General features: G+C 36.2%; 3 protein-coding genes across 4 annotated transcripts; 1 reads left to right on the top strand and 2 right to left on the bottom strand.

Moving 5' to 3' along the window:
* Positions 1-533: 533 nt before the first annotated feature.
* On the bottom strand, positions 534-6,072 carry LOC137740234 (GATA transcription factor 28-like). Of its 2 annotated transcripts, XM_068480079.1 has the most exons (9): positions 5,841-6,072; positions 5,605-5,653; positions 4,165-4,505; positions 3,528-3,614; positions 3,301-3,434; positions 2,617-2,748; positions 2,119-2,224; positions 950-1,042; positions 534-846 (listed from the first exon to the last, which is right to left on the bottom strand). In XM_068480079.1, exons 3-8 carry the CDS (start codon positions 4,477-4,479, stop codon positions 953-955), a joined length of 864 nt encoding a protein of 287 aa, XP_068336180.1. In that variant the 5' UTR covers positions 4,480-4,505; positions 5,605-5,653; positions 5,841-6,072; the 3' UTR covers positions 534-846; positions 950-952. The 2 variants fall into 2 exon arrangements, with proteins under 2 accessions (XP_068336180.1, XP_068336179.1); XM_068480078.1 differs by lacking the exon at positions 5,605-5,653 and having other exon boundaries at positions 4,165-4,586.
* A 6,002-nt stretch (positions 6,073-12,074) lies between these two features.
* LOC137740180 (mannosyl-oligosaccharide 1,2-alpha-mannosidase MNS1-like) lies at positions 12,075-18,107 on the bottom strand. Its single transcript, XM_068480002.1, has 14 exons — positions 17,652-18,107; positions 16,941-16,988; positions 16,404-16,586; positions 15,790-15,902; positions 15,170-15,235; positions 14,870-15,041; positions 14,598-14,687; positions 14,284-14,408; positions 14,101-14,166; positions 13,644-13,752; positions 13,448-13,546; positions 13,152-13,232; positions 12,900-13,070; positions 12,075-12,659 (listed from the first exon to the last, which is right to left on the bottom strand). The coding sequence occupies exons 1-14, from the start codon at positions 17,805-17,807 to the stop codon at positions 12,417-12,419; spliced, it is 1,722 nt and encodes a 573-aa protein (XP_068336103.1). The 5' UTR covers positions 17,808-18,107; the 3' UTR covers positions 12,075-12,416.
* A 2,910-nt stretch (positions 18,108-21,017) lies between these two features.
* LOC137739581 (metal tolerance protein C4-like) lies at positions 21,018-24,953 on the top strand. Its single transcript, XM_068479202.1, has 13 exons — positions 21,018-21,450; positions 21,557-21,608; positions 21,725-21,857; positions 21,947-22,002; positions 22,347-22,461; positions 22,597-22,654; positions 22,729-22,847; positions 23,220-23,339; positions 23,594-23,695; positions 23,777-23,849; positions 24,202-24,269; positions 24,386-24,446; positions 24,544-24,953. Exons 1-13 carry the CDS (start codon positions 21,174-21,176, stop codon positions 24,666-24,668), a joined length of 1,359 nt encoding a protein of 452 aa, XP_068335303.1. The 5' UTR covers positions 21,018-21,173; the 3' UTR covers positions 24,669-24,953.
* Positions 24,954-25,240: the final 287 nt, after the last annotated feature.

Raw genomic sequence — 25,240 nt, 5'->3', positions numbered from 1 at the left:
ACTTTTAAGTTTTAATCCAAAGGTTGAAGATGGTCTAACAAGTGTGACAACTAACACACCAAGTAAATGAGAGATTTTTATAAGTATTCAGAACTCTTAAGTAAATATACCATGTGTCATAATATAAGTGAAGATAATATATATCTTTACACATGAAGTAATGTGTTCCGAGTGTTTGGATAAATTTCTCTAAGTAAAGGAATTTCCAAAATATTCAAAATTACAAAGAATGTAAGTATACGGCAAACCAAGGTGCAATTATTCTCAAAAGGGTGTTACTGGGTGTTGCTAATCTACTACCAGGCAGTGTTAATAATTAATTTACATATTATGATATGAATGAACGACAAAATTGAAATGTCACGAACTCATGGACCCAAAGCCTTGTATCGATAAATTCATGTGTCATAAACATGAGTTGATTGATAATACCACGTGATTATGCTACAATAATTCTCCAAGGAATGATAAATATATGAAGTAACTATAAGCTCGTGGGTGTGTCTGTGTGTGTGTGTGTGTCAAGAAACCAATTTATTTAACTAAAACAGCTGTTTGATCATCAGATAAAAAGTTCAGTTTTACAGACAATTACTTCGTTCAAGCAATGTCATCAAGGAGCAAGAAGATCGAGACCGATGTCAAAACGTATAGTTTAATTTACGTTCAGGAAAATCCTATGGGCACATCGTGCAGTGCCGCGAGACAGACTCAACACATCTAAAGGAAGATTAAATGAGAACTTCCATACTTACTTCGAACGCAAGGCTCCGCTTTTTGATGGACTCTCACTGCCGTTTACCTTCCCGGGATTCTAAGGACCCCGTTGGCCTCCAAATTTCAATTCTGTAAAACAAGCAAAAGCAGAACAGAAGGAAAAAACAGTCAAGAACGGTGGAATAAAATACCATTATGTACATCTCAAAATCTTCATAGGAACAAAGCATACGTTTTATAAATCAGGTTTGGCGTCTTCATTCCTGCTCGTGGAAGGGTTTTGTACTGCTTGGGGTGCTGCCTTGGAGAGGTCCCTTAGAGTTCCCTATGGTTCATAGAGGCGACGACAAGTTCAATTAAATACAGCAGTAGAAGTTTAAGTGCAATTAATAGATAATATTTCCTTGTAAATGTTAAAAAACGCTATGTGTAACAAAGGCCTCCGTATAAATGTTGACAGAATACTTGGCTCATAGATACATTACATCTTTTCTTACGTGGAACTGTTTATTTAATTTCATCAACAAAATACATCCGGACAAAATACATCCGGAAACACCGGTACACTAAACCCCAAATAAATTTCTTCCTTTTACAACCACCTCCTTGAAACAACTTAACAACTCAGTTCTTTCCTTCCTCAACACGATTCAATATTGGACTTTTAATCACTCTCAGATCACCCAAAATTTCCATGTTTCACACTTTTTAACTTCTTGTTCACCCCTTCCACCACTGCCTTAAAATTATTGTTTAAGGACCTATATGAGACCGTGTATTCTAAATCGTAAAGGGTAGAGACTACAGCTAAAAAGATTACTAACCAAGTTATAGAACAACAGTCTGACAAAGCTGTAAACTGGCTTCTTCTCTAAAATCTCTGACATTCTAGTTTCCTCCTCCCAATTTGGTGAGAAATGAAATCTATCCATTTTAGAGCACACACCAATCTATCCCTAAATTAGATCAAGTTAACTGAGCAGTTTGCAGTTTCTTTGCTTTTGTTTCCCTAAACCTATCAAAATCCTTCACACTCCTAGTCATTCATTCTACTCATTCAATTGTTCAAAACCAAAACTCAACTTGTTAAAAATAAAGCACACACCACCCAGGACTATATAATCCAAAGAAACCCAGCTTATCCATTCCAGAAATCATCCCCATCATGAGCCTATACACCCCAAAAAACCTCCCTCCCCTCCCACTGAGAAAGTAATACAAACGAAAACTGTGTGTTGTCTGTAAATGCAATTGCATATTGGGCGTATGGAACTGAATCTTAGTATCTTCTCAATTACCATGAGGACTGTGTAATATGCAATATGCTACCGAGCACCATTATTAAATAAATACAGAAATCAACATCAACATATGGCGAATAAACAAGTCTCTGGTAGTTACCTTGTTTGCCCACATAAGTCCACATGCATTGCAAAGGGTTCTTGGTCCATCGGGTCCACGTCGCATCATTGGTGTACACTTCTCATTGGTGCCACAGTGTCGACAGCTGGCAATAAATCCGCAGTACAAAAAATGAGTTCAAATAGTTTTTAATGTGTTTTTTAACAACAACGATCCAAAATGCTATGTAGTTTTTCATGAAACATTATTTGGGGAGGGGAAATTCAAACTCGGGTCCTCGGATGGAAGCGTAAATGCTCTTCAGCCAGTAGAGCTCATAACATTGAAAACAACAACAGTATGCATTTTTCACTGCATGCTTACTGGTGATGCATATGCATCTAAGAGCTCTTCAAGACTAGTTGGGCCCGCTAGCATATCATAATAAGTGCACTTCAGCAGGTTTCCGCAAGCTCAATATGTTACATCTATATCCTTTCCCAATTTAAATCTAACATTGCAGACATTAAGAAATTTGAATAAAATATGTTGACTTACACAGCCTCTTGAGGAATGGATCCATTACCATCCTGATCCAAGTTCTCGTTTGAGCCCCAACTTGTGATAGCTGATGCAGAATCATCACTGTTGGGCTTAGAAGATGTAAATTGACCTTTCTTTCGTTGCATCCTAGAACAGTCACAACAATAGTAATCATTAAGAGCACCAAAATTTTTTGTAGCATCATAATTCATTCATTAATGACAACCATTCAGAAATGAGTAAACAACAAACAGAGTGAAAACATGGCAACAAAAGAAGGGAAAAAGAACAATAAAGAAACTAGTTAACTTTAACACTTTCAATTTACACATGTAATATACATCATTAGATGCCACATGTACTGCTTAAATTCACAAATTTACAAACTAACATTGAGGAACTGCCTTATTAGTTGTTACATATTGTTGCCTAAATTTAAGTTACATTAAGTCAGTGGAATTACTGTTCATAATCAACACCCTAGCATCTCTAGTAGTATTTAGGCCATTTAGTATGCAATAGCTATTGGTTTGCAAACCGCTTTAACTATTTGAATCTATACATAATTGGAACCATTTAACAGTTTTCCACCAATGATATTAGATTGAAGCCATAAAGTACAGCAAAGAACAAGAATTCTGCAAAATTTGAGCTAGTTTTCAGCATAATTCAATGAATATTAAAACACAGATGCCCTACCTAAGTGCTACCTCTTTGCGAACAGTATAACGAATCTTCTTGTCGAAATTTCTTTCTTTTCGTTTTTCACGGAATCTAATAAGTGAAGCCAGTCTTTGAGGGACACTCAACCGTTGTGGAATACTAGTAAGGGCCTGGTTGAATTTTTTATTAGCAAGATACTAAAACACAAATGGCTTTCAAGAACAAACGGCTTTCAAGATACCACTTTAGATAAGTACAAATACCCTATTATCATGCTGGGTGGTTATTGGAACGGCAGGCATGCCTGGAGGTACTTCATGGCCCCCCAATAGTAGCAACACAGCTTGAACCTGAGGAAGGTGGTTCAAAACAACTCAAACGCTTTTTCTTAGCCGCAACGAAACAAATAATATATTTCAAGTTACTAAAGGAATATTCAAAAGATTGCAGATTTCCATATGCAAAATCCTGAAACATGTACCAGAAAGTAAAAAACACGGCACTCCTAAAAGTAGATAGCTGGCTGAACTTGTGTATCAACATAAGTCCATTTAAGTTTATGATACCATACTTTATAAGTGTCCATTCAGTGAACAATCTGGTTTTACATAGAAAACTAGTAAGACTTCATTTATTATGTATGGCCATGTCCGCCAAAAGGCTCCCATCTTACCATCTGTGCACCCATGCTAAATCAAATATTTCAACAAGTCATTTAATACCTCGTATTCATGTGCGCACACTATTATACAATCAAAAGAGGTCAGAAATGTGCATCAAACCAAATAACTTTAACTTATTCATTTGCGCATAACCATTACTAATCAATGCTTTAAACACAAACTATAATGTAGAGATAACAAATTGAGCATAAAACTTTGAGAGAATCAATCAAATCACCTTCTCGGGTGACACAGAGTCAAACACAAAAACCTGACCCTGAAATGACAATGTGAGCTGGTCCCCATTATTGCTGCTATGGTCCACCATCCCACTACGCGTATCAGAGAGATTCACGGGCTCAGACTGTACATTAACTTCGGAAAGCTCAGCACCACCAGTATCAGCACCACTTCCATCATCATGATCATCAGCCACCCCATTCCCATTGCTCATCTGATGCAACCCCTGATGATGCTCATGTTCTTGCATGTATTGCAAATGCAGTTCATCGCTCATATGCATTGGCGCATCGCCGCCACTGATGTTATCCATTCTTCACTCCAAAATTACCACCACCACTGTTCCAAGATCACTACTTGTTTCAACAAGCTTGTCTAAATTCTATGTTTTTCTTCACGTCACGAAAAATGCCAGAAAGTCTATCAATTCAAAAATCAAATGAATGAGTATCCTGATAGGCTCATATTTATACATGTTTTTATCACCTTATCACTTGGATTATCTATAGTTTCATCCTTTAGAAGTAGTTTATTTGTGGTTTTCTTATTTTGTAGGACTAAATGCAAAGAAAAGAATTTCGAGCCAAGTGGAGTTTTGAGAGATTAAAGACAGTCCGTGAACATTCAAAGGAAGATCCCTAGATATCAAAGCGAGGCCTAAAACCCGGAGGTGAAACAAAATTTGGAAAATCTGGAATGTGGGAGTTTCTGTCCAGCGACTTCAATGGGATGCCATTTATTCATCCAAAGGAACCAGATCACATACCACATATGGCTGGAAAGCTAAGTAAGTCTTCTTTTCAATTGCGCTGGAATCATGTCAATCTGATATCCCTACAATGAATTATGATCGTTTTAATGACTTCTAGAACCACCATATACCCATGTTATGTTCTTGCCATGATTATGAAATTGAGATTACAACTTACTAGAAACATGCACCATGTTCCGGGTTTTGTGTGGTTGCCTAAAAGTTTCCATCGTACTTAAGGAGTTTCAAGTTGTTTAATATAGGCATACACCATGCTCAGTTGCTTCTTAGAAGTATATAATTTGATGCATACACCATGTTTAGATTATAGAGTTGAGAAACTTAACCATCATCATAGGAATTGTTAAATGGAAACTTGAAGGCTAAGACCGGTGAAAATATATGCCTTAGCCTTTAACGTCATTGTTTGTTCTTTAAATTTTATTATTACTTGTCTAATAATTTTCTTTAATTTCCAGTACCTATATTTTTGAGTGTTACTTTTCACAACCAATTTTTCCTTTAGCTTTCTTGTTTGGTAATATTTTCAATTTCACTCGTTGGTTAAGTGGTTAGTTTTCTGACTTAAATCACCGTCCCTACGGAATTCGACTTCGTACTTGCTCCTCTATACTATCTACGCATCATAAAATGCAGGAAAACTGGAAAAAAATGCAGGAAAATCACCTTAACGTTAGTGTAGTTAGCTGATGGTAGCATTCATGTGTTTAATTGCCTAGAAAATGCAGGAAAATTTAAGAAAAATATCAGAAATCTTCACAGAATGGTGCTAATATACTTGCATGTATGTGAGTGATTTTCTTGGCTGAAGTAAGTAATTGAGCTCGTTTTCCATATTTTTTACTCAAATTTCAACAAAAAAATGGAAGAAAATACTGAAAATTTTGGATCGTTGAAATTACCGTTCGAGGAGAAGATAATTCAGGACCGGAATAGCGGAATCCGAGACAGGAACATCTAATTCTGGTTACCTTTTGCTGATTGGGAACGATGTACAGTAGAAAGAACAGAGGAGGGGAAACTTGAAATTTGGGTGGAGATGATGAAGGACGAAGATGCGTGGCCGTTGGATTTCTGGGAGAGCTTTTTTGTGATCAACGGTGAGATGGCGATGCTCGGAGGGGACTGTGCTGATTGAAGTGTTTGGGAGGATTGAAGTTTGGCCCTCAATCCATATGATTTAGGGTTTTGTTTGTTTGTTTGTTTTTTTTTTTTTTTTTTTTTTTTGGGTTTGTGAAAATAACCTGTTTGTTTATATAATAACTAGCATATGTTTATTTTTGTTTTTGAAATAGAAGGAGAGAGGAAGAGAATGTGGGAGTGGGAATTTTTTTTATTTTTTATTTTTTAATTAGAGATATGTTATGATTACATGCTGGTGAGGTTTTGAAAAAAAACACAGAAAAATTTGGTTGTGTGAAATTACATTTATGCTCTATATTTTTTATTCATGTTTTATTTTAATTAGAAGGTTAAACTGGTAATTTCATAGAATTTTGGTTGACAATGAGTGTTTTATTAATTAGTAGAGATTAATAGAGGGGATTAGAAAATAATCTATTTCCCAAATAAAGGAAATGAAACTAACCTATTTCAAATTAAATTACTTGACCTATAAATATATTAAAATCGTCATTTAATATTACGGTCTAGTAGTATTTTTCTCCACTTGTAAATGAGAGGTTAAGTTCAATTATCGCCAAATACGAATTTTAACTATATTATTGATAGCTCATTAGCTACGCATTTCCCTCCTCATTAGTATAGATAATATCATTAGTTAAAAAAAAAATATATATATATATACACACACACGCACACATATATTAAAACCTAACATATTTAAGATTATGGGTGGTTTTTGAAAGGAGAAGTTTTTAAAATTTTGGATTTCAAAATGTTAGAATCAGACTTGATTTTTAAACTCAAAATTTTTGGAATTCCAGTTATCTCGAAAATTCAGATCATAATTCGTAAGTAATATTTTATAAGTTTTTTAATTTATAAATACATCTAAGACTAATAATAAAATACAAAAATAGAGTGCATAATTCATAATTTTGGCTCAAAATGCGAAATCCCTAAATGCACTCAATTTCCATTTCAACTTGCACCCTTATTATGTACCAATAGTTATGCTTTTTGTTAATACTTTATTATATAATAAATTTCACTTATAAGCAAAAAAATTATTATTGCGCTGTAATTCTAGTGGCACCAAGAGTCATCGTTGAGACTTGAGACTTGTAATCACTCTCAAACGAATCTCAAGTTAATCCACTAACATTATTATTTGTCCAAAAAAGCTATTGAAAATGGGCTGGTAATATGAGATCTCGACATTGTATTTACTCACATCTTTATCTCATTTTGATTGTATTAAATTCAGAAGAAGAAAAAATGAGAAGGGCTTGTGTGTTGAAAACATTGGCAGTATTGAAATTGGCGGTGTTGAAAATGTTGGCAGATTAATGAATGCCCACACAGATTTTTCAATACTCACACATAGTAATGTAGACTTTGAAAATGAAAGAGATCATATCTTTCAAAGGGTGTAATTAATAAGTTTGGAGTTGCTCTATAAATAGAGCGCTCCGACTGCTATCAAAATACACAGAGAAAAAAGAAAAGATCAATAACATCAGTATCTATTCCTCCTTCTTTTATTTGGCATTCCCTTGTGCTATAGTTACAGTGTGATATTTTACACCTCTTCGATCTTGTCATTAGTAAAGGTTATCTCTCTAACTTTTACCTATTTAGAACACATTATCAGCACGACTCTCTAAAATCTAACCATTTTCTCATTTCTCTTCGCCAAGCAAAAGTAAAGAAAAAAAATGTTTCCTCTAAGGATTTTACTGTTCATCTTCTTCCTCTACCTCAACTGCTGAATATATCCTCACGAAGAACTGTTTGCACCATGCCTGCTTCTAGTTCTCAACCTAACAGTTACACATATCTTTGATTTCTTGTTTGGTGTAAATCTTGATTACTAACCCAGTGTTTATTTATGTTGATTTTACTGTAATCCAAGATGGTGCGGTACAATCGCCCATCTTGAACTGCAAATTTAATCTTACTGCAATCCAAGATGGTGCGGTATCATCGCCTATCACACCGCACCATCTATCTTAGATTGCAGATCTACTTTTATTACAATTTTAGGTGGAGCAGTATAATCGCCCATCCTGCTCTGCATATTTGAATTTTATTGCTACTTGAGTGGTGCGGGATAATCGCTCATCCTATGTTATGTTATTTAAATGAGAATGGTGCGGTACAATCGCCCTCCTCATTTATCATTTAAATCTCGAACTTAAAGTTTCGAGTACTTATCATTTTGGTTTGAAGATCAAAATGAAAAATTTGTAATAACCAGAAGTTCTAACATTACATACCTCCAGAATACATATTATTCCAAATTCTTACACATCTCATTTTTCTTTCAGAAAAGAAAACAGCGAACTTGGCAAAACTTGATTTTGTTCCCCTGGACATTACTAGAAAGAACTACCTTACCTGGGTAGTGGATACCAAGATCCATTTGGAGGCAGGGAATCTTGGAGAAACAATCAAGGAGGAGAATAGTGCATCTTCTCAAGATCGAGCAAAGGTCATGATCTTTATCTGTCGCCACCTTGATGAAAGACTAAAAAGTGAGTACCTAATGGTTGAAGATCCGTTAGCTCTCTGGAAGGTATTGAGAAACAGATACAATCACTAGAAAATGATGATTCTTTCAAGAGCTCGTTATGAGTGGACTCACTTAAGGATCCAGGATTTTAAGTCAGTGGCTGAGTACAATTCTGCGATGTTCAGAATTAGCTCTTATATGAAACTATGTGGGAAAACCATCACTGAGGAAGATATGCTGGAAAAGACTTTCAACACCTTTCATGCCTCAAACGTGCTCCTGCAGCAGCAGTATAGAGAGAGAGCGAGGTTTCAGTGAATACAACCAGCTGATATCTGTACTCCTGATTACTGAATAAAACAATGAGCTTCTGATGAAGAATCATCAGTCCCGACCTACTGGATCTGCACCATTCCCATAAGTGAATGATGCTTCCCTTGAAGTGAACGTCACATCCTCTGGTGGAAATAATCATAAATAAGAACGTGGCCATAGGCGAGGACGGTGGAATGAGAAATGCAAGAATCATGGTGTCTAATTTCACAACCAGGTTCCAATGCATAATTCAGGCCTGAACTTTAAAAATGTAAATCGCCACAAAGGCAAAGTTCATATGAACAATGCTCCCAAAAACTCTGAAAGAGTCTGTCATAGGTGTGGTGACAATGGGCACTGGTTGTGTACTTGTCGTACCCCAAAACATCTAGTAGATCTATATCAAGCCTTCATCAAGGAAAAAGATGTCGAGACCAATTTTCTTGACCAGGCTAAACTAATGAATATACCTGATCCAGTGTGTGACTTATCAGGACAGTTGAACACAACCCACCTAGATGTTTCAGATTTTATTATGAAAAGAGGGAATAAAGTATATCAGTCCGACTAAATCATTTATGTTTGATGTACTGAACTTGTAGTTCAAAAGTAGCATTTCAAATTCAATAAAAGTGGTGTTTAAATTTCCTGTTATAACTTACCTTTAACTGTGATTCCCTTACTTAGAGAACATGGATAACAACTATTGTTATTCTCAAAACATGAAAAATGGCGGAGATATGTGTCGTGCAGACTGTGCAACCACACATACAATACTTCGAGATTGAAAGTATTTCTCAAGATTGATGCTTACAAAGTAAGGGTAACAAAAATATCAGGCCCTTCAGATGTAATTAAAGGCTCAGGGAAAGCCAAGATTTTGTTACCAAATGGAACAATATTGTCCATACAGAATGTGTTGTATGCTACTCGATCTACTCGAAATTTGTTGAGTTTTAAAGACATACGTTTAAATGGATACCACATTGAAACGAAAAGTGCAGAAAATGTGGAGTATCTATGCATTACCTCCAATGATACCCAAAAGTGTATATTGGAGAAGTTGCATGGTTTGACGAGTGGATTGTATTATACATACATAAAGACAGTTGAATCACATACTGTCATGAACCATAAGTTCATTGATTCAAAAGTTTTCATACTTTGACATGACACTTTAGGTCACCCATGAGCTACCATGATGCGTAGAATCATTACCAACTCTAATAGACATCTATTATTGAGCAGATACATTGCTATCTCAAATGATAACCCTTGCAAAGCTTGTTCTCAAAGGAAGTTGGTAATTGGACTATCATAATTAAAGGTTGATGCTGAATCCCCATCCTTTCTGCAAAGAATTCAAGGGGATATTTGTGGGCCTATTCAACCATTATGTGGACCATTCCGATATTTTATGGTTTTGGTTTATGCATCTACCCGATGGTCACATGTTTGTCTCTTGTCTACTCGGAATGTAGCTTCTGCAAGACTTCTTGCTCAAATAATTAAGTTGCGAGCATAGTTCCCAGATTACCTTATTAAGTCAATCCGACTTGATAACGTTGGTGAATTTACATCTCAAACCTTTGATGATTATTGCATGACATTGGGCATTGATGTTGAACACCATGTTCCTCATGTCCGTACTCAAAATGGTTTAGCATAAACATTGATCATGCGACTTCAATTAATAACCCGCACTCTGCTCATGAAAACAAAATTGCCAGTCTCTGCATGGAGACATGTCATTTTACATGTTGCATCATTGGCAATGTTGAAAATGTTGAAAACATTGGCAATGTTGAGAATTACATGCCATCTTACAAAATTGTCAGTATTGAAAACATTGACAATGTTGAAAATGTTGGCAGATTAATGAATGCCTACACAGGTTTTTCAATACCCACACATAATAATGTAGACTATGGAAATGAAGGATATCATATCTTTCAAAAGGGTGTACTTAATACGTTTGGAGTTGCTCTATAAATAGAGCACTCCGACTGCTATCAAAATACACAGAGAAAAAAAGGAAAGATCAATAACATCAGTATCTATTCCTCCCTCTTTCGTTTGTCATCCCCTTGTACTATAATTACAGTGTGATATTTTACACCTACTTCGATCATGTCATTAGTAAAGGTTATTTCTCTAACTTTTACCTATTTAGAACATTGTGCAAGTTCCAGTGTCCCCTATATTTTGGTAGTTTTTTATCGAATGATAAGTAGAGATAGGCTAACAGTTATAGCAGATGGGTAAGCGCGATTATTTACTTCTAACTATTTAAGCTTTGAGCCGTATAATCGTTTCCCGATTGGATAATTGCATAAATTATTATACATATACTCATACTCATTTATAAACGATTAACCGTATTCATTTAACTATAACCACATACCCATTTATCCGTTTTTTAAGTCGTTTACCATTTTTTACCCATTTACCTTTGAGTCTCACTTTGAGTTTCCATCTTACCAACCACACAATAACCAATCGATATAAGCAAAACATATTACAGAAGAGGGGAAAGAAGAAGGTTCTGAAAGGAAGAAAGGAATACCTTGGAAATTGCAAATGGACCGGATTGTCATCGTTCGTGGCCCGGCCCGCCTCCCCCTGCTTCGGCATCTGCTTGTGGGTATAAATTACTCGATCGTCTGAGTGCCCCCCATTTAATTAGGGTTTCGAATGGAGACCATGAGCAGCAGGTAACGAAGAAACTGCAGTGGACCTATACAATGACAAGGACCTATACGATCTGCTTGAAAAACGTCTGAGCAAGTCCACTATCTGTTTCCATAAAGCAGCTCTTTGGGGTGCGTTCTTCAATCTCTGAAGCTGCGCATCTGATGTGTTTATATGTGTGACACAGAGATGTCTTAGAAAAACAATTTGGTTTCCATCCTTTCTGCAAGACGATGAGAATCTGCAGGACGTGTGGGCTACGAATGTAGAAGAAGTCTTTATGCTTCATGGCCTTGCATGCACCCGATGTCTCTTGCTCGAATCCCCCTTTCCGTAATTTAATGTAAGATTATTTATCGTTTGTCAAAAACAAAATGTCTAAGATTACAAACATATTCAAATTATAAACATACCACCACATTTCCAAGTAAAGCCCAATGCCCCCATGTGAGAGAGAGAGAGAGAGAGAGAGAGAGAGAGAGAGAGTGAGACATGATCTGGAAATAATCAAATAAGTGCCACTGAAATGTCAAAAATCAAATGGAGGGGGAAATTCAAATCAAAACATTCCTCCATGAAATTACAAATGTCGATCCATATTCCCAAATGGGTAATAAGAGCTAGGAATATCCATTTTTTCCTGTGAGGGTGACATAAGAGCATACATATGTTACCATAGAATACAACTTCCACCACCAGGCGAAATTTGTAGAGCCGAATCATTTCCTCCTTGTACAAAAGCGGACATCGAATCTCAACAGACTAATGTATTTTACTATCTTGGCCCCTTCATCTACTTGGACCCTAGAATTACACTAGGATTATAGAAAACCTATTAATCTCGTGATCGACCTTCCTTCCTCCCGCGCAATCTAATCTTTGGTCTATCGTTCCCATTTGCTTTTCCAGATGTGTCTGCATCATGCCTGGCCATAATTTTTATTGGGTGAGCTTCCGTGTTGAAAACCCATTCGTCTAGGGAGATGACAGAGGAGGGCGAAAATAGAAGATATAGATATTTGAGTGTCTCCGCAAGAAAGAAGCTTTGCATCATGTTGTCTTTGTCACCAGTGTTAACCTGAAACAACCAACCGGCATAAACGAAAAGCCGCAAAATCAGTAAAAGACAATTTATTTCACCTGCTCCAAACTTCAGTATACTGAAGAGCAAGTAGCTTTGATTAGTTCACATATTCATGAGATTCAAGGAATGAAATACAATAGAAAAAGTTGCACTCCAAGAGACCATGAATAAAAGGTATGTAGAAGGAACTCGAAAGCAGATGCAGTGTTAGCTATGGGTTTAAGAAGTGCATACGTCTTTCAGTCCAACATATCCTGACTCTATGCGGGAGTTCTTTTCAAATGCCTGAAATATATTCCAGCCCCACTCTTGGTATGTCTTGTTGCCAGTCAAACGCCAGAGGTAAAAAAGTGATTCAACTGTCTCTGGTCTCAATATATTCCATGACGTACCCACGCTCAAGTCCTGGAAATTTCAAACATAGACCAACCTCTGAGCAAATATTAACTATATTTCATAGTCTAAACGAAAATCAGGATAACTAACCTGCCCATCATGAAAGAAATAATTCTCTCCAGCTAACTTTGTCGGTGTTGACTGGTAGAAGTTATAGCATGTCCAAGCAAGCTGAAAATAGGCTTGCAGAATCAGTCAAAGGTTCAAAGGGTAAAACAATTTTACAAGCTTTATTTGTCACTTTTTGCTAATAAGAAAAAAGTTGTGTGCAGAATAACACACATACTATCTCACTCAACAGAGGTTGTCCAACCGACATGGAATATGCGTTCAAAATAGGCCTAAAATTCCAAAGGTGAAACTCAAATCTTTCACGGAAGTAATACCTCTTCTGCAAGTGATAAGAATTGCTTAGATTCATCAGGACCATAACCAGATGAACCTAAAGCCAGCATTCCTGGAGCAAAGCATGCTAGTTCGTCCATCTGCATTTGTATATGCAAAGGAAATGCTACTTAAAATGTAACAAAGTAATTATTGCCATGGCATTTAATGATACTGCAACTGCAATCAATAATTTACCTTGTTTGTCATAGTGTTTCCATTCTTCTCACATAAATATGCAAAAGAGGATGGTGTTGTTCTCCGGATCAAGCTCAACAGACCTTTCATTGATTTCTCCCACATATCTCTGCTTCCAACATTCCATAAGAATTTTGACATCAAGACAAACTTAAAGACCATGACCACATATCCACTTCAAAAACAAGATTTTTAGAAAAGAAAAGGTTCAATTATAAATTAAAATTGAAGAACCACAAGACTTTTTGAGCCCCGTACAGGACTTTTTGCCCTTAAAGAATATAGGTCATAGTACCAGAGCCAAAGCCACGTGATGCCTTTTTGGTATTTCTATTGTTAAGCTCTATGGCAAATTGGGTCTTTCAAGTAGATATGCTTCCCATAGCTTTTGAAACCAAACGGAACATTTTGTGGAAAAGTGGTTATAATCATCAAAAGACAAAGACAAACTTCTTACCTATAAGGCTTTACAGCTGAAGTTTTGTTCCCCAGTATCCAGACTTTGAGTAAATATTCATAGAAGCTGCAAACAATTGCCTAAAGTTAATCCCAACATTGTTTTAAGCCACTCACAACAAGTATACCTAATGAAACCTGAATCTCGAAAATTACATAATTCATATTAAAAATTAATGCTTACCTGTCACCCATTGCACCGAAGGTTATAGTGGAATATCCTGATCTTCCTCTTTCGGGATCAATATAAATAGGAAGCAACCCATCATCAGGGAAAGTTTTGTTAAGCGCCACTATAACATTCTCAGCCTAGGAATCACAAGCAATTAGTTTTTCACACCAATGAAATGACAGTCACTGATCTATCTCTTGTATACATGTTAATATGCGCAACAATTCATACTATGGCTAACTTCATGGGTTGCGTTAACGTGCTGCAATGTGCTATTTGACCAGGGAAAGAAAAACAAAACCTAGTAAATATGATAGTATATATACCTTCTGCTGGTACTTCGGGTCTCCTGTCCTCTGAGAAAGAGCAATAAACTCCACCTGTTCTGTGCCAGAATCTGCCAAGATACTTTCACCCTAAAGACATCATGAACTAAAATATCAAAAATTTATCAAATGAAATTTTAAAACACTACTTGTAAATATTCAAATGTTTCAGATAAATCATGAAAGAGATCTACGCATGCAACACTATTAGTGAATAAACTATATCATAACAAGAGACTATCTGAAAATGGTAGCTCTTTTTCACCACTTACTCCAGTCCATGAAGGATTGTGCGGCTTTCCATATGCCAAGTTGATAATGTTGTAAGGGATCCCACTAGGTGTATCCCATGCAGGCAGCAATCTGTCTGCAATCTCTCTAGCCTTATCAAGGAAAAGTTTATCTTCTGAGAGATCATATGCACTGAGAAGTCCACCTACAACTCTGGAAATTTCAGAAAAACAATAGACACGATACACCAGAAAATCTGCTGTCAGAGGAGGAAAATAAAGTGCAAGCCCAGGTGGAGAAAATAATTAAAATCAACCATATATTAAACCTTATAATGCAACCTTATGGTTGTCTCAAAAACACTAGCCTCATAATCCTTGTCAAAATCCAATGAGGTTGCAACCCACCTGCCAAGAATAACATATAAATTATATACATTTATTACCAAGATGTAACATGTAACGTTGTAGAATGAGGTTTGGGCAAAAAGAAAAACCAAAGATGTCAAGGCAAGAAAATGGGAAAATAAATGAATAATGAAAGTCATAGAAGAGGGATAAACAAGAATACACAATACTTTAGTGCGCCCTAGGGTTGAGGACATCAAGATACAAGAATAACAAATAATAGAGATGAGTAAATATGAGGGATCGTACGAAATGAGGAATATTTTCCCTTTTTCTTTTGCAATATACAAGCAAGCATAAACAAAAGAAAAGGTCATCTAAGATAGTTTACACAGTGCAATGAAAATCTGTCAAAGCACTGTTGCAAAGATTAATTGGTTCACGTTGAAGGAGCAAAAGGACAAGAAGCTAAAATGACATACATAGAACAAAGGCCCTACATAGGACTTGATAGTTAACATATATATGCTCCTACATAGGGCCAAGTAGCCAAAGATTAATTTGGTCCACTGAGTATGCTACCAAAGAATATGAAAATCGAAACTTCAACTCACTCTCTAGCTTTTTGGAACTGCTCATGAAGCCCCATTATATACAATGTATCAAGAGAGTCTACTATTGTTGCTCCAAGACCACCAAAGCTATTGACACCATTCTTTGATTGCGGCTGGTACATGCAAAACAGCTTTGGTGTTAGAAATTTGTACAAAAATAATAACATCACCAATAACAAGGAAAGTCAAAAAATACTATCAAGTTTGTGGTTGTTACAAATAGAACTGTCACTGAGCCCAGACAACTTTAACGCTCCTAGATAATTTAGTGAGCACATACACAGAAATGTAGTTTATCAGAACAGAGACATGAACACCTACACTAATTTTATTGAGCAAAATGTCAGATGGAGATCTGAAAGTTAGACAAAAGCTTAAAAACCTTGACAAAGTCACAACTTCAGCAAGCTATACCAATGATCAACTAAAGATACACCAAAAGAATACTAAAACCTTGTAAATTGAATTCATCACAAAGCACAAAAGGAACACGTGGGGTAGAAAAAGGCCATAATACAGTGTGAAGTGCTATGTCTTTAAAGTAAAACTTAAATAGTGTAGAAATAACATTTAAAAATGAAATAGATAATGGTAAACAGAAAGGATCATTATACCTGAAGTTCATCTTGGCCCCATGCATACTTCTCATATGAACTCCACGCGTGAATCATAGCTTCTTTGACTTTTTCTCTTCTTTGAATGTCAATTGGGTCCAGGCCAACCTCTTTCTCACCATCCCTGTCCTTCAATGTATTCTTTTTAGTGGCATCACCTTGCAAATTTTGTGAGTCTTCAACCTGAGTGTACAATATACAATGACACATGACACATCTACCTTTTAAAATGGATTAAAATATTGCTTTAGGGTATTCTGAGACATAATTGTTCATATCCAGGCACAAATATATAACCAAATCAGATTGCAAACAACCATAGAGAACATAATTCATTCAATTTCAAAGAACAGGTGAGGCGGAATAAGGAGAGCTTAAAGCTCTATTAATCTAAGTGTTATAATTGAAATCTTTTGGGATTGATAGCTATGGCAGCAACAGCACCGCCCCACCCCAAATAAATGAATGAAAAGATAGTGACTGAAGGCCAAATAAGAAGCTCAAGCTTGAACATAAACCAAGGCATAAGACGCTTACCAAACTTTTCAAACGGTTCAGTTGTTCATTTAACTTGGTCACTTCTTCCTGCAATTCGTACATAACATCATTAGACGCGGAAAATAAAAAAAATACAAAGTGAAACTAGGTTCAATTTATAATGCAAAAAGTGAAACTCTTGCATCTGGGGAACCTAGTTACTCCTCAACGTAACATCACATGAGAAATTTATACATCACTTTTCCATTTCCATATAACCCGGGCTGGGATTGTCCTTTAAATATAAAAGGCTTCTGCCATCGAAACATTTTATGATATATTCCATTAGACCAGATGCTCCTCCTCTCATAGTCATAGTTATAACAATCAAACCACCGTTTTCCACATGCATAATTTAACACGTTGTCCGAAATCTTTTCGAAACAAAGGACATTGAAGGTAAACAAACACATTAAACATTTTGTCAAAGAATTTAACACTTCGTCCGAAATTCAAAATCTTACAAACAGGACATTGAAGGCAAACAAACACGTTAAACATTTTGTCAATAGCAGTTACTGAACTTCAAATTCCCCTCTAACACGATCAAACCTTTTTTCAGCCACACGTAAAGACCCTAAAATGGAAACCGCTAATCCATACTTCAAATTTACACCCCCATTTTCCCAGACTTTCTCAGCAACCAAACAGAGCATACAACACTCAAAAACCCAAATCAAAGAAAGTAAAATAACCGACAGGGAGACCAACCTCGTGCTCTTTGAGGAGAGTCTGGCGGTCCCAGACAACCAGAGAGATGCAAACGAATGCTATGAAGAGCAAAGCCAGGCGTTGCGGCCGCTTCAAATAATACGCCGGGTTGCAGTACCTCAATCTGCTCGACGACGACGATCTGACCCTGGCCATGGCAGCAAACAAACACTGACCCTCCAATTCAGAGACACAGCATGGAGGTCGCAGCGAGACAAAGAAAACGTCTTTCTTCGATCTGCAACCAACGAAACGACGTTCAAATTGTTTTGCAGGATCGAAACGCCGGAAATGAAAACGGGAGTGCGTGCAATTAAAGACGTTTCGAGCTGCGATGCGATCTCCCGTCCAATGGGATGCGCGTTTCGGTACGGGCGAAGAAACGGGCGAGGACTTTGAAATTTCAGAGAGAGAAAAAGATATTACCGTGGGAAAGTGGAGACTGAAAGACGAAGAAAAGAATTTTGTTGTCTGTTTTTAAGAAAAAAAAAAAAAAAATGGTTTGTCCGTAAAAATGGCAAAGAATTTTGTAGGTTTGTCTTGGTCAACACAAGTGATTCAAGTTGTTGATTAATTTAAAAAAAATTATTAATTAAAGTAGATTGTAGTTTATATAGGAAAATATTGACAAAACCAACATTACATACACAAAAAAGTTTTTATTATAGTTTGATTGATTGATAAATGAGTATGATACGATTTATCGATATTGAATGTCAATTGGCATACACGTTGTAATTTTACTTCCTAACTACTTTTATGAGTTTAGGGGCTCGTTTAGAAAATACTTTTAAATGACCAAAAGAGTTTTTATAAAAAAATATTTATCAAACAAATCCTTAGTAATAATAAAAGTTAATTCTAGAAAAACACGTAACGTGAAAGCACTTAAGTGCTGCTAAAACTCAAAAATATTTTTATCATTTTCACAAAAATAACTAATTTGAAGTGCACAATTACCTTCAAATTCAAATGTCAAACCTAAAATACAAGCGATGAAATAGTGTTAATTGATTTTAATAGGGGCTTGTCGGTCCATTGGTGCTTGATCCTTAGTTATGTGATTTCAATCTTCAAAATAAACGGTTATATTGTTAGACTATTAATTTCAACCTTTAATTAGGTAATTTGTGTTTCAATTAGGCGATTTATGTTTCAATATGTATACTCTCACGTATTAAACCAAGTATTTGCACAATGTGAGTTTATTCCCCGAGCCACTTAAATTTTTAATAAAAAAATTTGACGTACTTCTATGAAAAGCACATTAACTTTTTATAAAGATGAAAGAAGTACTTGAAAGAAGTACTTGAAGTGCTTCATGATACAAGCACGTAGGTGCTTTGCTCAGAAAGCACTTAAATATTTTTTGAACAAAGAATCATTGTCAACTTTATTTTCCAAACATGCTAAAAAACGCTTTTAGTGATATAAAAAAAAAAAAAAAAAAAAGCACTTTACATATAGTTTTAGAGCATCTCTAGTAATACAAACTAATTTTTTGTTATTAAAGCTAGCCAAATGACTCAAATGTTAATTTGGCTAGTCCAACAATACTAGCTATTTTAGCTTAAGTTAAAATGTTTCAATATTATGTCTTCCTAAACTTACTAACCCCTTTTTTTTTTCTTCTCCTGAAGTGAGTGTATTTTTGCTTATCACCCTCAAGTGGTAGTAGTGTTCACCACTCTACTTATTACCATTACATGAGTTTAAATTTTGAGATTTGTATATGTCCACTAAACAGATCTCAAAATTTAAACTCATTCAATGGTGATAAATATAATGGTGAGTATCACCATCAATTAAGGGTGGTGAGCAAAAATATTGTTTCTTCCAGCCCACAAACAATGCAATTTCATAGTTTTAATGTTGTGCAATAATTTAACCGTCTCTTTCTTCTCTAACTAAATTTAGCTAGTTATTTTTTCACAAGTTTAAGATAGCTAGTCATTTAACTAGCATTCATAAACTATTTTTTTTATACATTTTTTGTTAAAGTAAAAGAAATAGATTGTTAAAGATGATCTTAAGCCATGAAGAGGGAAGGGCCAAAAAAGCTAGAAAATAGCCTAATTTCAACAAAACTCAACCCCAACTAAAAACTGGACTAAAAATCAATAGAGCTCGCCAAATCAAAATATAGCCAAAAGAGTATCAGGCTGGCCAATTTTGGCCTAATAGCCAGCCCATTTGCTGGGCCCAACAACGGCTTTTTACTCGAACCGTCTTGGTCAAATCCTTCTCTTCTCACTGACCACTCAATACTATGGTTTAATTATATTCATTTTCACTTATAAGTGATAAGTCTTATGATTGATTCTCGTCAAATTCGAATTTGAACCACATTATTGCTAGCACATTGTGAGGTTTAACCTACTCCTCCACCCTTTTAGTGTAGATAATATCGTTTGTTTAAAAAAAAAAAATCCTTCCCTCCCCACCTCATGAATCAAACCCTGTCTCCTCTCTTCCCTGTATTGTATTGATTCAGAAGAAATGGATGGGGTCACGCCAACAAAGGGGCATGGACAAAAGAGGAGAATCAACACCTTATTGTGAGAAAGCTCACACTTTATTTCAATATCGTATAAGTAGTAACTTGACTAAAGCCACTCATAAAGGAATGGGTGTAGGTTGCCTGCTCTTTCATAACAAAGTTGTTATTCTCATGTGCGCTTGGCTTCCTACTTAGTACGAGTGAGGGTCTTTCATCTGAAAGTTCTCGATAACCTTCGTCACCCGTCGGTTCCCAAAGCCTTATTATGTCTTTCTTTCTTAATGGCAGGCTTGCGGTTCCTTACACCAAAGGCTTTAACTAGAAATAGAAATCAATCGTTCAACGTCTCTCCGCCTCAATTTCCGAAGAAGAATCGAACATTCAATCTTGTAGACTAATTGAGACCAAAATATTAACTAACAAATTGAAATTAATAAATTATTGAAGGGATTATGTTTAGCCAATTCGATTGGAGATAATATATGAATCGGTCATCACATTATTCATTAAAAAATCATTTCTTGCATGGTCAAAATTCTAGACGGAGGTTATATACCCATTCAACACCTATCTTCTGTCATTTTTCCTCTACTTTGATTGGTTAGCTGTTGCATATGGGACAATTTTAATTTTTTTTATAAAACGATACCATTAGTGATTAAATGTTAGATTAAAGAGTCGACATAATTCGAATTCACGTTAAAATGCAAAAGCACAACTTATTTCCACCAAATGATAAAGAACCACTTGGAAAATTTAAAAAAAAAAAATTATGATTTTTCACTTAAAAAAAATTATGATTTAATTTTTAATTTTTAACTTTTTTAGGGCGGAATTGGTTAACGTTTCTCTACGAGCAAAGCATCTCTTTAGCTCACTGTCACACCACCTTCAACCGTCTCTGATTCTTCACTATTTTCTCCAAACCCAGAAAACCCTAGACCATTCCCAACCTCAAAACCCTAAAACAATCGAAATGCAGTAGCTTTTTGAGAATCCATGAACATTTCCATGCAGATGAGATGAGAACGTCCTCCTACACTCTCGTCTCCCGCCTTCGCCGCACCCACTGCTTCAGTCCTCGCTGCTCCTCCCAATTTCTGCTCTTTCACTACTCAGACACCAAGAACGACGATCGCAGCGTCCCCCAAAACGCTCCGTTTAGCTCCTTCACTCACACTCTGCTGCGCGGCCTGGTTTCCTCGGCTCCTTGCTCGAAACGGGTCGTCTCGCCGGACTTGGTTTCTTCGGGTAGTGTTGCTCTTCGTCAACAGAAGCAGCAGCACTTGCTCCATCGCAGTAGGTTCCTTTTTCGATTTTGGAATTCATGAAATTTTATTTGGAATTTGTCAATTTTAGCTGAAGATTTTGTGCATTTGGGTAATTGGGTATGTTTTGATTTCAGGCTTCTTTACTAGAGCGAAGCAGGTGAAGATTGAATTCAATGACCAGCACAGGTACTGAGCCCGGAAATGTCTGCAATTTTTTTATTTTGTAAATTTTTATTGTTTGTTTCTTTAATTTCTTGGAATTGTATTGAACTCTTGTGTTTTCCATTAAATCTATATGCTAGTCAAAGGGCAGTCACAACTGCATTGTGGTGCAACTTCCTTGTATTTTCTCTCAAGTTTGGTGTCTGGTTATCGACCTCTAGCCATGTTATGTTTGCTGAAGTTGTGCACTCGGTTGCGGATTTTGCAAATCAGGTATTCTAAGTCAATGTTGTTGTGATTATGCATTTCACGATTGAATTGATTCATTGATGCCGAGAAACTAATCCATGTTGACATTGTAGGCGCTTCTTGCTTATGGTTTGAGTAGCTCAAGGCGTGCACCGGATGCTCTCCACCCGTGAGTCTTTTTATACCGTGATCAACTTTTCGCATCGTTGATCTTCATTAGATTTCATTGTTTCATTTGTCTTTTTATCAACACAAGTTTTGCATTATGTAACAGTCTTAAGAAAGGTTTCCGAAGGACGAAATCTATTACCTAGAATAAGACTGAGCCATTAGTTAGACTGGTTTAAGCACTTTTATGATCTAGAATACTCACTCCAGTGGAATTGTATGTTGCAAGTGCATAATATAGAGGTCAAGAGCTGTGATTAGAAATTAACTACATGCATATGTATTATTTTCTGCTTGCACTAAAAATTAGTTTTAGTTGTCATCCTATGTCTTTGATTCTGGCAGTTATGGATACTCCAAGGAAAGATTTGTCTGGTCCTTGATATCTGCTGTTGGTATCTTTTGTCTTGGTTCGGGTGCGACTATCGTTCATGGAGTTCAAAACTTGTGGACTTCACAGGTTATTACTAATTGAGTTTTTACTTGGCAAACTTTTGTTACCGAAACCTATTTGTACTTTTTTTTCTTCTAACGTCTTACGTTTAATTTCTTAGCTTATCTGATGTGTTTGTAAATTCTATTGCGGTTTGCTCAGCCTCCTCCAAATATTCAGTATGCAGCTCTTGTGATTGGTGGCTCATTTATTATTGAAGGTACAACTCAATGCATATGATTATATTATTTCCTTTTCACGTTCCCCCTTTTAACCTTTGCATCCATTCCTTAGGTGCTTCTCTTCTTGTTGCCATACAAGCTGTCAAGAAAGGTGCAGCTGCTGAGGGCATGAAATTGAGAGACTTTATATGGCGCGGACACGATCCCACATCTGTTGCAGTCATGACAGAGGTAATACACTGGGTTGTTGTTCTCATTTGGTTGTTGGAAATTTTTTGTTTCTGTGATTGCAAAGGAAGAAATGATTAGGCATAGAAATGGGGACGAATGAAAGTTTCAGTAACACCAATTAGTATATTCGAGTCTACTTAATTGCAAGAAACTATCTCAAGCAGTCAAACCCAACATGTAATGTTGTTGAAACCCGTCATTAACATGGCATAAGCCTAGAGTTGATTGAATTGATGAAGCCACACATATATTTCTTAGTTTCATTCTCTACATGTTAGCAGTTGTCAAGTTACTTTTCAGTAGGTGATTGAATATAATTATTCTGGTATGAAACAAGCTATTATCCCTTTGTAAAATATCTCATGTATGCAGGATGGCGCAGCTGTAACTGGTCTTGCTATTGCTGCGGCATCACTGGTTGCAGTGAATAGAACTGGAAATGCAATTTATGATCCCATAGGATCGATTGTAGTTGGCAACCTACTTGGAATGGTACGTGATGCTTCTTTCCATAAAAAATTATGCAGAAACTGTAATAGAATACCACATTGCTGTCTAAAAAATGAAGTGAATATCTGCAATACAATGCTGATTTTGAAGTTGTCTGATTACCAAATGCTGGGTATTCAGAAAAAAAAAAAAAAAAAGAAAAAAAAGAAAAAAAGAAACCTAAGTAACACAACACATTGTGACTCAGACCCACAGTGAAACTGTGATTATACAACTGAGTTGAATCTACCATGCAGGTGGCTATTTTTCTGATCCAAAGGAATCGACATGCTTTGATTGGCAGGGCAATGGATGACCATGATATGGAGAAGGTTCTCCAGTTTTTGAAAAATGACCCGGTATAATTATGCTAAATGATTTTGGTAATTGATATACCTTCATGCTTTTAAGGTTATATAATATAACTGATTTTGTTATAGGTTGTGGATTCTCTATATGATTGCAAAAGTGAGGTGATTGGTCCTGGATTCTTCAGATTTAAGGCTGAAATAGGTGACTTTCTTTCATCCTGTCTTCTTTATTTTCTTGATTCATTTTTGGTTAGGTTATCAGTTAAACACGTTTTCTAACAAACCACTGTTGTTCTGGTATTCGTAGTTTTGGCCGAATTTGTAAATAAAGTGTATCATGATCTTTATTGTTAGCAACGCATTGAAATTATCAACATGCAGATGTTTGCAGCGTTTTAACTTAATGATGACATATTTCATTTGTAATTTGGTTACCACTAAAACTGAAATTTATTACTTCAACTATATGTTCTTCCTCCATAGTTCACATTATTTTACATTTGGCATTATTGGGAAATCAGTGTGATATAATGGTCGCTATCTGCATGGTACAGATTTCAATGGAGTGGTGGTAGTTCAAAATTATCTCTCTAGGACTGGGCGTGAAGAATGGGCAAGACAGGTTAACCATTTCTATATTTTTTGAAACTTTCTTCGACCTGGAGTTTCATTCTAAATGTTTTACTCACATTATTGGCGTATGAGCTGATTTCTGCATGTTATGTGGATGCGATGCAGTTTCGTGAAGCTGCAAAGGAGAAGGATGATACTGCATTGCTTAAAATGATGTCAAACTATGGTATGTGTTCAAGTGTATATTTTTATGTACTTTTTAAAATCGTTTTGATGACCAAGTTCAACGTGCAATACATTATGAACTTCATCTCCCGTTGCAGGTGAAGAGGTAGTGACAGCATTAGGAAGTGAAGTTGATAGATTGGAAAAGGAGATCCAAGCACTTGTTCCTGGTATACGGCATGTTGATATCGAGGCACACAATCCAATAGAACTATCCCCATGATTCACAAGTTCATATTTCTGTGGTAACGTTTGATCAACTCTTTTCAGAAAATCTGTGGTGCTACCATTCATTTTATGACATGAACGGCTTCTTGCTTCGTTTAGGCAGGATGGAGAAACATGTATACGAACTGCCAATACTTATGTTTGAGATTCCACACGTAAATTTTCTTGTGTGCGATTGGCAGTTCGCTGAACTTTAGCCATGGTTATGCAAAATTGTATAAAAATCCACACAAAACCTATTTTCATGGAACTTTAGCCCCAGCACAAGCTTCTTTAAATTCATTCTGGACATTGTACAGATCTTCGAACCGACAGTTCATTGATTAGTGTCTGAAAAACTCCTCGAAATACAGCGGTATGGGTTGACTTTGAGGCGTGATTTGCCACTTTGGGTGGCGGCATGCCGGCATGGGTTGGGTATGGTCTGGGATTTGAGCCAGGTTGGAGATGAGCACCGGCATTGGTGGCTGGACGGCTGCTCTCGCGTAGTCGTTAGTTGAAGACGCACTTAATGTAATGATGAAGCACATAGGTTGGATGTTCACATGTGAAAAATTAGGCCTCAAT

The sequence above is a fragment of the Pyrus communis genome, chromosome 7, assembly GCF_963583255.1.
Source record: "Pyrus communis chromosome 7, drPyrComm1.1, whole genome shotgun sequence".
NCBI classification, from domain to species: Eukaryota; Viridiplantae; Streptophyta; class Magnoliopsida; order Rosales; family Rosaceae; genus Pyrus; species Pyrus communis.
The sequence above is the reverse complement of the archived record's forward strand: the minus strand, read 5'-3'. Positions and strand labels throughout refer to the sequence as shown.